This window comes from Sus scrofa, chromosome 16, assembly GCF_000003025.6.
Source record: "Sus scrofa isolate TJ Tabasco breed Duroc chromosome 16, Sscrofa11.1, whole genome shotgun sequence".
Lineage (NCBI taxonomy): Eukaryota > Metazoa > Chordata > Mammalia > Artiodactyla > Suidae > Sus > Sus scrofa.
The window spans coordinates 65,526,572-65,541,438 of record NC_010458.4 but is presented as its reverse complement, the minus strand read 5'-3'; the positions used below and the strand labels follow the sequence as shown (position 1 = coordinate 65,541,438).

General features: G+C 34.3%; 1 protein-coding gene across 2 annotated transcripts in view; it reads right to left on the bottom strand.

The window, feature by feature from the left end:
* CLINT1 (clathrin interactor 1) overlaps nt 1-14,867 on the bottom strand; it is a 57,831-nt gene that overhangs the window by 13,875 nt on the left and 29,089 nt on the right. For both annotated transcript variants that reach the window (XM_021076894.1, XM_021076893.1), the window contains exons 2-8: nt 13,976-14,080; nt 13,324-13,420; nt 10,976-11,084; nt 9,883-10,047; nt 6,482-6,659; nt 2,780-3,026; nt 425-494 (exon numbers count right to left, since the gene is read on the bottom strand). In XM_021076894.1, coding sequence (XP_020932553.1) covers nt 425-494; nt 2,780-3,026; nt 6,482-6,659; nt 9,883-10,047; nt 10,976-11,084; nt 13,324-13,420; nt 13,976-14,080 — 971 coding nt within the window. The remainder of the gene's footprint in view (nt 1-424; nt 495-2,779; nt 3,027-6,481; nt 6,660-9,882; nt 10,048-10,975; nt 11,085-13,323; nt 13,421-13,975; nt 14,081-14,867) is intronic.

The window sequence follows — 14,867 nt, the reverse complement described above, 5'->3', positions numbered from 1 at the left end:
ACTAAATAAACCATCATATCTCAAGCACCTAGGCCAGTGTCTGCTTCAACAAATGTTTACTGAATAAATGAATGAAAAGTTTAAGTCAACTCTAGGTCTGGCTAACTTGAGAGCCAGAATTAAGATTTATGGAAAGACAGTGAAATGAGCAGAGCAGTAAGTAACCTAAATACCCAGTGCTAAAGAAATTTAGAGGGTGGGGATTACTGAATTACCAAATCTTAAGCACTCGCCTTACTTACTTTAGGATATTAAATGCTTCTTCCCAAATAATGCTCAAGGCTCATTAATTTCACATTAAAAATAAATTTAACACAAAAAATTAAAAAAAAAATTTTTTTGCATTCCATCTTTTATTTGCCATTTTACAAAATTACTCTGAAACTAAGGTTACTAAAACAAAAAAGCCAATGTGGAAGCTTACCTGTTGACTGGCTAGTACCATCAAACAGATCGACAAGGTCACCAGATGACTTGCTGCTAGGCACTGAAGTCTGAAAACACACACAGAACTAATAGGCTTAGAAAACAAATTTCTACTGGTTTTTTTTGTTGTTGTTTAAATTTACTCATCTCTAATTTCTAACTTAGTCACAAATACCTATAATTATCTTAATAAAGGAGGACTGCCTTTTCTGAAAAAAGAGAAGTGACCTTGAATCCTTATAGAAAGACAGTATTTTTAAGTAATTGTATTCCTAGAACTGTAAAAGTCCCTAACATACACACTCCTCTTTTCCCGAAGTCATTTCTTGTCCAAAATCAGATGAAATTAAGCATGTCCATTCTTCCTGGGTTACCCTCTCATCTCTCTTTTCTTACTGAATTTCACTATGAAAAAACATACCTTCCAGATCCCAGTCAAATCTTAACACAGAATCACTTCAGAAGTATTAAAATAAGTATTAAAATACATATATATATGCCCATCTCCATCGCCCACATACTGAATCATCACTGACCAGGGTGGGATTTTGGCCTGGACCAACTTACAAAGCTCCCTTGATAATTGCAATGTATAAGGCAAAGTCTGAGATCTACTGGATTGGAGGCCAAGATCTTATCCAGCTCTAAAACTCTATGATTCTGTGAACTTTAGCAACACTTACTGTTTGTATACCACATGTGTCAGAATAATTCTACATTGTTTGATATGCCTTGACATCAGCTGCCAAACTAAATTGTGGGGCTGGAGTTGTAATATGATTTTCTTCTTCTCCACAGTCCTAAGCACCCTGGTGCATAGGTCCTACATATGTTCAATACATACACACTAAGTTAGAACAGAAGTGCTGGGCAATAGGGAAACCCTGTAAACTCCAAGGCATATTAATTTGAGTTCTGAAGATTAAAATAGTGTATATTTTGGTTCAAAAAGGCTTGGAGATTGAAAGAGATCTGAAGCAGCTTAGTAACTTTTTAAGAACTTCAGTTTGAGAATTTTTTGGTAACAAAAACAAAATCAAAAAGCTTAAAATACCAATATAAAATATTTATGTCAGTGACATATGTTGAGGCTGTACTACAAACTGATATTTAAAATCCTTTAAGATAAAATCCTTTAAGATGCTCAGTTTAGGAGTTCTCTTGTGGTACATTGGGTTAAGGATCCAGCGTTATCACTGCAGCAGATCCTGTGACATGGGTTTGATCCCTGGCCTGGGAACTTCCACATGCCAACCCATGCCCACCCCCCCCCTCAAAGGAACAAGAAACAACTCAGTTTGTTTTTAAAAATTATGCAGTTTGGATGACTTTCCTCATGCAACCTTAAATGAATTCTCCCTCTAACAGCCATTATATATGTGGATTTTAATTATGACTATCTATCAGATCATACAGTTATCAGTAAGCTTACTGCATCCATGGCAGGGGAAAGCTAAGACTACAAGGAAATAACAGAGTCATTTCCCCTCCTTAACCTTAACTAAAGTTGAGTTATTTTAAGGTTTTCATCAAAACTAAAAAGAGCACAATATGGGTGAAATTATACCCCAGAAGATATTCGGCAAAAGTTGACACAGTTCTTACCACTAAGCAGGACTAGCTTTATTTTTAGAGTCACCTACAATTTACAGGATACACTAGAAAAATATTTTCCCTAGCTTCCAACTATATTTGATGTGAAAATACAAGTTGGATGAACACTAGTGAGGGAAAAGCGATAAAGCAACTGTTCAGCCTTTCAGGGCAAATCTCCCTCTTTGGCAGATTTCTGTCCAAAAGACTTGCTTGCAGCTAGTTATTTATTAGATTTCATTTTTGTGGTGAATAAGAAAATGAATGAAGAAGGCACAAAAAGCAGTGCTGCTACTGATCAATAGTGACCAAGGGACAAATGAGCCTCCTTTCATAGGCACCATCTCTATATTAAACAAGGCCATTTTCCCTAAATATCTGGAGGAAATATCTCTTTTCTCCTCTTCTATCGCTTCTTAAAACTTCCAAACACTCCCATGTTTTTTCCTTTATGAATCTTGCGCTTGGTACCAGTGGTGATGTCTAGAGAAAACCAGATGCACCACATTCTGACTGACGACCTTTCCCAAATGAACCAAGAGTGTCATTCCTATTTTCAAACAAAGTACACAGACAATCACTTAGCAATTGGACAGGTTTCCTCCTCCAAAGAGAGTTCTTATTATTAATGACTAACACATGCCACATGATCTATAATTAATATGATTACCTAGAAATGCCCAAGCCTACTAATGCAGTAATTCTAAGTGTAATTTACAAAAATACAACTGTATAATGTGTAAACTCATGTCATTCCCACCTTCACTGAAGACTGAGGTGTATGAGTTGAAACATTCTGATCTGGACTTGCTTTGTCCCCCGTGTAATGTGCTGCTGCTCCAAGATCAATGGTTTTGGAAGGATTTGCTGTGCGCTTGTGTCTTGTGGTGGTGGTCTCTGTGGCCTGTGTGATGTGGATATGCTTTGTCGTCACAGTCTCCTCTTCATCTTTGAATTCACCTTTGGGAGATCTGCCTCTTCTTGCTTTCTTTTCCTCATCGCTGTCGCTAAAAGATATTAAAAATGGGGCAAAACAATAAGACTAGGGATTATTTTTAAATGGAACCCTCAGTGATTTGAGCTGAAGAATTTCAAACGCAGTAACACCAATATTTCATAATTTGACTATCTGACAGGTATCCGAATAATGATAAGTTTGGATTGGGGAGGGGAAGTGGGCACACACCAAATTCCCCAGGTAAGTCAAAAACACCGCCTCAAAAAAGTGTTTACATAATGTGTACAAATAAAAAAGTTTAAAATTATTCAAGTGCTTATTTATTATAGATTTAAAGTTTAACAAATAAAACAGCAGGATTATCATATCAGAATCAAATGATGAGACCCTAGCAGCTCAAACGTGTGCATTTGATAACCATTTCCTGAAATGGATTGTGCACAACTGATTACAGTTCCATTTATATAACATAATTCTGACACTGACTCTCATATACCAATGCAAATATGTAATAAAAATACTGTAATTTCAATGATTATCTTTTAAGTACTATCCTATCTGAAGTCAAATGATTAAACTTTCATTGTAAATGCGGAAAAATTAATGCACTTTACAATGATGCTCTATTTTACTATGTACAATCAGCAGATCAAACTTTCACATCACTAGGAAAATTGCTTCACAAAAAAATTTAAATATATTTAAAATATTTTGAAATAATTCCTTTCCAGGCACATTCAAAAACCTTTCTTAATGGTGCAAAAGAAAAAAAAATACATGATGAGTAAAAAAACCCCATATTTTTCATATGCCACAAATTAAAAATGACAGCACTAGTGTGTTCTCCAGTAATGAAGCATTGAGTTTTTCCCTGGTGCAAGTAGGACAGAGAGAGAAATTTCCTGAAATATGTTCTATTACCTGTATTACTTAATTTTAGACTAGGTGGTTTAATTTATAAATATTCTGAAATAAAACACTTAAAATTCTTAAAACTATGACTATTATCACTGATGCAATTTAACTCAGACTAATCCAAAGCAATTTCTACCTAAATATAAATCAGTTTGGAACCTGTATAAATTAAGAATCAAGAAGAATGGCTTCAAACACTGAGAAAAGAGGTTACATGTATTTTTTAATCTATAACCATTTTAGGGAATCTACAAGTTGCGACTAAATGTTCAAAAGACCTTGTCACATATTAATTTCTCAGCAACAAATGACCTAAAGATTCCCATTACCAGTCCTATAAATAAAACTGAAATTTCTTACCTTTCTGATGTCCAATGTGATAATTTCTTTACGAGGTGAGAATATAAAGCTGACTAGCACATAATGAAATGGATGCTTCATATCTGATCAATGTTTAAGAATTCCTGAATCTAATAATGAACTAGTAAGTCTGAAATTCTGGTGAACGTGCCAGAGAGGTCCCATACAACTTTGTCTAAGAAAACTCTTCAGTCAGGTATAGTCCAAGATATAAAGTCTCTGATGTGCTCTTTAGTTACTTAAACAAATAATAATACTGTATTTTCACTCTTTTAAATCTGAATACTCTCTCTCTCTCTCTCTCTATACTCTCTCTCTCTCTCTCTCTATATATATATATATAAAAGATTTAGGAACTCTCTTTATATATATAAAAGATTTAGGAACTTCAGCAGACATGTCTTAGAAGAAATGTAAAAAAAAAAAATTTAAGGGAAAAACAAATTAAGAAGACAAAGAAAGAAGAGAAAAACTAAGGGTAGAATGCAAAGAAGAGAAAGTAGCAAAATAAGAATGAACAGAGTTAATTATATCTCTAACCAGCCTACCTTCTTGATTTCCATACTTCTTCAGGAAATAACAACATAATACATGGTCCCTATGTGTTCTCAATCAACCAAAAATGAAATAGAAAGGCCACGAGAACATTAATGAGGGGAAAATAGCACAGAGTATTTGAGGCAAGGTATCATTTTCCAAAGTTAAGTTATTTATTATTACCATATGCATAAAGTAGAAGATATACTCAAAGTACTAAAAACAAAATCTTTAAAGATTGTATTCCAGAATAGAGAGGAATTCCACAGATATAATAAATACGGAAACATATTGAAAAGACACTAAACAAATATTTCATAACCCAGAGAGTTTCAGAATTATATTTTTATTTCTTTTTAATGACCCTTGAGTCTAAACTGTTAAGGTATTTTTATAGGAGAAAAAGAGATGGTAGTTATACGAACTCACTTAAAGGCTTGGCCGCAACTCTGTTACTTGAGGCAAGTTCCACAGAGCCTGACTGGGCCTCAGGTTTTACTTTCAAAACATAAGGGTAAATTTCTTGCTCTAGTCTATTTAATAGAAATACAATGAAGCATAAATGGCAAAGATCTTATTAAACTTGTTTTTGCATATTAAGTGCTAAATATATTGCCCTTTTAACTGTCAGAAAAACAAGTTAATAGCCATACTGGTAGGTAAGAACAAAAAGTGAATGCTGAAAAGTTCCAAGTACTATTCTGTGTAAAACTAAATACAACTGCATACAGTTACATACAACTAAATATAAATACAACTAAATACAGTTTACAGAAAATGTAAACTGTGAAAATACAGGTCTACACCTGAAAACATTTTAGTCCAAAAATCCATCTGGATATTTTTTTCTGGTATACAATGGCATAGAATCTTAGTGAAATACCCACAGGAGGAACTTTTGTTTAAATTTAATATAATAATAAACTTCACCATCGTTCAGCAGTACCTTAGATCCCTGGATCATCAGATACCCAAGTACAAAATAAAAAACTATCAAAGTTCTTACTAGGGAAAAAAAAAAAAAGTCAATAAATGGCCTAAATAAAAACATAGGAAATGTGACCAATTTTAGAAATAAATGGACATAGACAAGGAAAGTGTGTCAGTATTAAAAGCAAACAGCTGTATTATATATGTGATATGTACATGTATGTATGTACACACACATACCCTATATACGTATACATCAGCAGCAAATACACTAAAGCTGGAATAATACAGAGGAAATCAGCATGGCCTTGTGCAAGGATGACATGCAAATTCATGAACTGTTCCATATTTCTGGACAGGGCAGGGGAGTGAAACTACTCTGCATGGTTCTGTAATGGTGGATATAATACACCTGTCAATTCAACAACACAGTGAGCCCTACTGCAAACAAAAGAGTTTAGTTAACAATACTGGTTATCAATTAATATATGTGCCACAGTAAAGCAAGATGTTGCTAACAGGAGAAACTGTACGTGTGTGCATGCTTGTGCTAGGAAGGGAGGGGTTATGTGGTAACTCCCTGTACTTTATGAACAATTTTTCTGTGAACCTAAAATTGCTCTAAAAAAGAAAATCTATTAAACAAACAAAACAAGCTGAACTTTGATGCCAATATCCAAAATAAACAAACAAAAAAACCTCCAAGACCTAGCAGCATAAATTTAGTATTTTCAAGAGACCCAGGAGACAAAGTGTTAATACCTGCATCTTTCTGGAGAGTCTTCTCTATCTTTCCTCCGAAACTTGCTGATGGTGTCATCAATTGTGCTTCCAATTTTATCACTCAGTTCACCTAATTTATCACTGAATGGAAAAGCACTCTTGTTTTTATCCCACTCCTCATCCCATTTTGATCTGGGCTCAGGATCATATCTTTCACCTATATAAAGCATTAAAAAGAGAAGCAACTCTAAGGATATTAAATTCAAAAGGTGTCTATAGTCCTTATTTCTGAAGCTTTTCCTCATAATAAAATAGTTTTCAAAGGAAAACAGAAAGCTCCCACAGTGCTGAATCAACACAATTACAGCAAGGCACAGCATGCAGTGTCAGTCATTAAATGGCAGGAATGCAGATTCAAAAGCTTTTGTTTATGAAAACTTACACAACCTTAATGTACAGCACAGCATATCAGGAAGTTCTTAAGGGCTGTTGAAAGGAGTAAAGGAAAGCACAAAAACCAACACAGGCTATATAAGCAAAAGAGAAATGGAAATCTTTTTGTTTTTACAAAAGTCACTTAATGCATTATATTTCATTCCTATCTCTTAATGGTTTTTTGATTATTAGAAAAGCCCTGGACAGCAACAATCTCTCAAAAAAAACCACAAACTAGCAAACACCATTCTAAATGCTACATAGCCCAGTATGCTGTAAAGATTCATAACTATCATTCTTTCCTATCAAACTAGAAAAATAACTCAGTGTATTTCATGGCATGGGAAAGTACCTTTCAATTACTGTAAAAAGAAAAGAATAATCTAACTACCAAAAGCCACACAGACTAGAATCATGAAACACGCTTAAGCAGTTCAGAACAGTGATAATCTAATCAAAGTCCAAACATACACTGGGCCTGGCAAAACCTAGGGAGTCTCTCATGTGAATTTGAGAATGGAGACAGTAGATTATTGGCAATGAAAAAAAGCTCCCAAATGTAAAGATCTGTTTTAGTCCTTGACCCTGAGGGCCTAAAGGAGAGTTAGGAATTATAATCCCTACGTGGAAACTCTTCCACTTTCATTTCCAGGTCCAAACTCAACTTAAGAGGTAAGAGGAGAAGGTATGGAGAAATCACATGAGGTTAAAAAGAAGAAAAGACTGAAAATAAAGACAGGGTGCAGAGAAAAAGGAAAGGGCAATGAGAAAGAGCAAAATAATCAAAAGGAGGATAACTAAACTTTTGTTCTCAACTTTGGTTAAGAAGTTCTAATGGCACACCTGTCCTTTGGAGACTGAACAAAACCATCATGCTGAATTGCTCACTAAAACCGCAAAGCCAAAAATTTCTAAGAGTTTGAGGATTTAAAAATATGTCCACTCAAATACCATATATCACATATATGAAATCTAAAATATGGCACAAATGAAGCTATCTATTTACAAAACAGCAATAGACTCACAGACATAAAGAACAGACTTGTAGTTGCCAAAGGGGAGGGAGAAGGAGTAGGACGGACTGGGAATTTGGGGTTAGTAGATGCAAACCATTACATTTAGAATGGATAAGCAATGAGGTCCTATTATACAGCACAAGGAGCTCTATCCAGTCTCTTGGGATAGACCATGATGGAAGATAATATAATAAAGGGAATGTGTGTGTTTAACTGGGTTACTTCACTGTACAGCAGAGTGGCACGACACTTTAAATCAACTATACTTTAATAAAAAATTAGCTCTTAAAAGTATGTCCACTAAATCTGAAAGTGACTACCAACTTAGAAGATGACAAAAATGTTTTCAAGAAAAAATTTAAGCCAGGATGGTTTTATAAAAATGAGTGGCTTTCCAACAATGTATATGTACACTTCAGTAACACTGTGATGATCTAGACTTTGAAAAGAAACAAATTTACAGGAAAAATAAAAGTAGATGAAAAATAAGCCAATTAGCATGGTGGACATCACACAAAATGAGTGCCAAGGATCCTGGATATTGTAAGACATTTCCTGATATCAAAATGAAAAGCATGTAAAATAAGGTTGAATACTTGTCTCTGAATAATATATATAGCATTAAAAATAATTTATAAAAGAACACGATGCAGATATGCAGATACATAGGATGATTAACTGTGTCTCTAATGCAGATGTTGTAATTCACTACGTCTGAAAATGTATCCAGTTGTCTAAATTTATCTAATCATATATTGTGAGAAAAAATAAAAAAGGGTTACTAGCAAATAGAACAAGGAAATGAGTTGCAAATGCCAATTTCTACCCAAAAACACGTTCAATTGCAAACGCTACTCTGAAAAAATCAAAGAATAAAATATCTACTTGGGCAAATAATAAAAAACTTACTTCTCTAAACAAATAAAACCTCCAAAACATATTTATGTGATTTATTTAAGAGAAACATTTTCACACCAATTCCAGAATTGACTTTTATGTAATCTTAGACATAGAAGAAAGGAATTTTTCTGCTGTTCAAAACCTTAGCCAATTAAGTGCAGTATTTTTTTAAGAGAAAAAAAAAAATGGAGAAGTAAAGGAGTGAAGCTATTTTATAGATACAAGATAGGAAATAGATTTTTACACAGCTATAATGAAGGAGTTACGAGATCTCAGTATAATTCAAACACAAACTCAGACGTGGTTAGGAGCAGTCCAACACGCAGCTGCTAAGTACACGCAGCACTGGCTTGTCTGTGTATATGCAAAACGACCAGGGACTGTCAGTGTCCACAGAAGGCAGAACAAGTACAAAGGAATATGTTGTTGAAGAGAGTCCTCATTTTCTGTACCTGTTTCAATTGTCTAGTGAGCTATTTTAGAAAAACTGTATTATTACATTAAAAATACACATGAGAGATTAATGTTCTAGCTGTTCTTAAATGTGTTAGGAACAATAAAGCAAAAGGCCTAGATGAAAAGCTGCTGGCACTGTCAGTTACCTTTCTCTACGTCAAATTAACATGGTGCTTAATTAGGGAAAATGACTGAGAATAAACTAACTTCTAAGAAGCTCATCTATTTTTGGCCAAAACAGAACTAAATTGGTTTCAAATTAGGAGGATGAATCTCTTGATCCAATTTTGTATTTTTAACCCTCTAAGTAGTAAGTGGGAGAAATCCTCTTTTCTTTTTAGAATGGGAATCCCAAGAGCAAAGGGCAAATATCTGTTTTCTTCTCTGTATATCAACTTAAAGTTTAGTCATTCAATAATGATTAATGTTTAAAATCACATTCTTGAACCCACTTAAGTAAAAAATAGAAAGATTCCTAAGATCCACAGGAGCCAAAATGAGTATTACATATATCTTAGTATTCTATGTATTCCTAAAAAAAATCCATTTTTGTCCTCTTTTTTTCAATGATTTTTAAAATACAGCCAAGAAGCTAAATGAATGCTTAGGTGCCAATGTGTCTCTGATACTCACTGTATCTGAATCCTCCAACACTGTCTGAGGAAACCCCAACATACTTGTCTTTGTTCTTCTTTGCTTTCTTACGCTCTTCACGAAGCCTGTCATCATCTTGGGCAAATTCAACCAATTCTTTCACCTTCTGGCGAATATTTATACCTTGATCCTTGCCATGCTCATCTGTGAGGATGATAAGGGAGAAATAGAACCTTAAGAGTTCAGTTAATATATACCAAATTCTTTAATACACATACACAAAAAGACATGAAAATTTCAACATAGGAAACCAACGTCAATATTTTAAAATTTAAAGAAGGGGCAAATTGTGCTACTGAATTTTGTCATTTCCTCATCAAATCATATTGAGAGTCTTAATATGCAATTTTGGCTTCTAAGAGTGTATAAAGATGAACTAAAAAGGACCACAGACAACCATGCTAGGCAATATCAATTTAAAATCCACTAAAAACAATAAATGTTATTTTCTTCTCCTATAGTATTTTAGCAAAAAAAAGCAAAACTTACTTTAACATTTTTAATGATTGAAAAGGACCCAAACGCTTTAGTCTCCCTAATACAAGTTTGGAAATACTAATTATCAAGAGTTAGTGTAGCTCAAAAACTGAATTTTTAAAGTGCTTTTAACTGGGATATGTTACAAAATGAAACGTGTTTCGTTTGGTATCCTCTTTCACATTCAAAACACACTCTGGCCTTGCTGCCTTTGCACAGTAAATATTATTTGGTGGGAGGAAAAAAAAACCCAGCTTCAAACAGATGTGTGTGTTTTGGAGCTCTAACCTTTTCTTCCCATATGATTAAAGCTATTCCTTTATGGACACCACAGGGGACCAGTCTCCAGTGCATATTTTAATATAAACCCGAACACTCATGTTGCGTTGGTTCTGTTGTTATTAGCCAGTCTTTTCTGCAAGTTCTTGTCTTCACTAATTAATACTCTAGGGCCCCACGTCTTGGATTCTGCACTCGTCACACAACCAGCAACAGTCACATTCTAATTAGAGCAGAGAAGCTTCTAAGCTGGTTCAGGTGACTGACAACTCCAACTACTGTTTTAATTTGCTTATAAGGTTTTTCTATTGCTCACCTACAAAGTGGTAATTTTCCAGGGATCGCAAATCATAAATGTGTTCTCTGGCACTTGTAACAACACGCTCTGATCCATTCCTTATGAGGTAAGCTAGGAGTAGCAATGACTGTAAAAATAAAAAGCATCAAATGATTTACAAAATAAAATCTTGTAGAGTTCTGGTAAAAAATAATTCTAACATTAGCAAATAAATAATCTGTGTGTATGTATGTGTATGTTTCTTTACATTAAACTTTAAATACATTAAAAAAATCCATATTATCAATTTAAAGTTCCTCATACACCAAACATTGTAAATAATTATCAAGTGTCCACTAGATACCATATGTCAAAAGATTTTTTAAAAATTTGGATGTTAAGAAATATCTGAATATATGCTATAAACGAACACTTAGCTGGTTCAGTTTCATTGTTAGAAATACCAGCTTAAAGAAAATAATGGTAATTACATGATCCCACAGCATTTTCCTCAGATAAAATTTAATTTGGGGGGGGGGTAATGATATGGCTTTTGTTTAAAAAAAAACTTGTTGCCAATAAACAGAAGAAAAAAACAATTATAGGATTTCTTTTTGAGGTAATAAAAATGTTCTGGTTTAGATAGTAGTAACTACTATAGAACTTTGTGAATGCACTAAAAACCAGTGGATTCTATATTTTGAACTCACCATCGATGATCAGATCTACGGAAATCTAGCTAGGTTAGAGAAACTGAGGGGCAAAAAACTTTTATCTTACACAAGATTTATTCTTTAAAAACATAGTTTACCCAAGAAGTATTAAAACAAACAAAAACCTCTAATTTAAAAAAATTTATAGAAATTTCAATTATTTCATCACTAATACTATACAAGCTAAAGGAATGAGTCAATGTTTTCAGAAGCAATCACCAACAAAGACTAAATAAAGCAATGAATTTCAGTACTAAAAGCCAGAAATCTTGCTTCCAAAGTTTCAAATATGAATATTATGTCACTTTGGAAAGCCCAGAAAAACATTCCAAGCAGCAAGAAAATACAGTGGGGATAGAAGAACAAATTACTCTCTTGTTTTATTTATTTATTTATTTTTTGCTTTTTGTCTTTTTAGTGCCGCACCCACAACATATGGAGGTTCCCAGGCTAGGGGGTCGAATTAGAGCTATAGTTGCTGGCCTACGCCACAGCCACATCAACACAGGATCTGAGCCGTGTCTGCAACCTACACCACAGTTCATGCAAAGCCGGATCCTTAACCCACTGAGCAAGGCCAGGGATCCAACCCAATGTCCTCATGGATACTAGTCGGTTGGTTAACCAGTAAGCCACGACGGGAATTCTGACTATCTTATTTTAGAATTCTACACTATATGATGAGATTAGAACTAAAATGAAAGGAATCTAATGACGAGTACGTATTTGTAAATTTTAAAATGTCAGAACTTTAATATTTCAGAATTTCTTATTACATTTAAAATTTGTGGAGTTCCCGTCGTGGCGCAGTGGTTAACGAATCCAACTAGGAACCATGAGGTTGTGGGTTCGGTCCCTGCCCTTGCTCAGTGGGGTTAACGATCCGGCGTTGCCGTGAGCTGTGGTGTAGGTTGCAGACGCGGCTCAGATCCCGCGTTGCTGTGGCTCTGGCGTAGGCCGGTGGCTACAGCTCCGATTCAACCCCTAGCCTGGGAACCTCCATATGCCGCGGGAGCGGCCCAAGAAATAGCAGCAACAACAACAAAAAAAACAACAACAACAACAACAAAAGACAAAAGACAAAAATAAAAAAAAAAATAAAAAAAAAATTTGTGGTGCACAATACTGTAATAATACTGGCAAATTTTTATGTAGAGATAAACCATATTAGAGGGTGGTTTTCATCTTAACTGCTCATACACTAAACATACTTACTATTACAGTTACTTCTGATATACACAAATATATGAAGAATTGTTTATGGTGACTAGAAAACAGAATACAAATAACAAATATACTTCTTTTACATGTTTTAAAATATTCTCTTTTTTTGGTCTTTTTTTTTTTAGAGCTGCACCCTCAACATATGGAGGTTCCCAGGCTAGGGGTTGAATCAGAGCTGTAGGGGTTGGCCTGCGCCACAGCCACACCAGATCCAAGTCGCATCTGTGACCTACACCACAGCTCATGGCAACACCGGATCCTTAACCCACTAAGCGAAGCCCCATAAATGCTAGTCAGATTCATTTCCACTAAGCCACAACAAGAACTCCTGTTTTAGAATATCCTATTCTAGGATTCAATGACCTCATAATCAGTAAAGTATGTACACCTTAAAATTTCAAGCATTTTTCTTCAACATGTCAAACAGTAAATACAGACTAATACCCATACCTTATAAACTCTTCTCCAATTTTTTTTGTTGTCTTTTAACATTCGTGACCAAAGCATGTTCATAAGTTCTGGAAATTGTTCATACATAAATGTAGCCCTGAAAAAAGAATCATTTTCCTCAAGAGTTTGCAATATGTTAATTTTGACAGTAGATGGCAGGCTTGTTCTAAGTTTTCCATGTTTTTCTAAAGAACTTAAAAAAATTAATAACTTTAATTCAAAGTTATTTAAGCTATATGCTTCTTTAAAAATGTCTTTCTTGTATTTTATATCTGGTACATTCATAAGTCCCACTAATCAATATCATATTTTACAAGCCCTTTATTCACTGGCATAGCTGTCCAGATGTTCATCGGAAAAAATTTTTCCTAGCTTTATTTCAAGTTACTTTATATGTATTTGTCAAAATTTTATATAGTAAACTTCAGTAAGTCTCTAAGCCTCACTGAAAAAGAAAATTTTTGTTTCATTTTTTTGAGCAAATATTTAAGGAGAATGAATCCTGTGTAAAACTTCTTCCGTTAATATATGAGTGATTATATGCAAAATTTATATCTGGCAGCTAAACAGTTTAAAACTGAAAGAAAATTTCACATTTCTGTGTAAAGATAGTTGGATTCTTTCTGCACTGCTGAGTCAAATTATCACTTACTTGGCAATCTCTCCCATGAGTTGCCCAGAAGGTCCCCAAGGATCGTCATTCGTTGCTTCTCGAACCTTAGACTCGATCTCTGAATAATTCATAACCACATTGGTGCTGCAGAGAAAAAAAATGCACGCACATACGCACAAAGATTAGCATCAAAACTGAGAAACACATGAAAACTTAATAATGACACTACTGGGTGTCCTAATGAGATACCTCTACAGGGTGGGAAAGAAAACATCTTTTGTGCACAAGCTACTCCAAGGACACTATATAACACATTTAAGTTATCTTTAAGAAGATTTTACTATTCCATTAGCCTTTTAAGAATACAGATGAGAGATTACATTAGAGCTGGCATAAATCCAGTAGAAAATGGCTTTAGGTCAAATTAAAAAGGAAATTGAACATGATAGAGTCTATTATAAACCTAAGTTGTCAGTGTGCTGACCAGACTTGGTTTACATGCAGTCTTAGCCTTCTTGCTTATAGAAATTCTGTAAATTAATGTGCAAAATTATATAAAAACTGAACATTATTTATACTATATTTTTAAAAAGCAATGAAAAAAATTAAAGATAACATTCTAAAGATGTTTAGAACCACTATGAACATTTTACTGCAATCCTTGTTTTTCACTTATGGTATCATTCAAATTTTCATGTCACTATAGAGTCACTGTAACTCTCACTTTTAATGGCTACATAACAGCCCAGCAGACCTTCCATTTAAGACTTCAGCAGTGGTCAAGAACATGGCTTCTAGGTATCAGAAAGACGTGACTTCTATTACTTCGTGATCTTTGGCAAAACTGTTTTAATTCCCTCAATCTCAATTTCCTCAAACATAAAATGGGAATAAGGAAGAATACTACTACCTCAAGGGTAACCTTATCAAA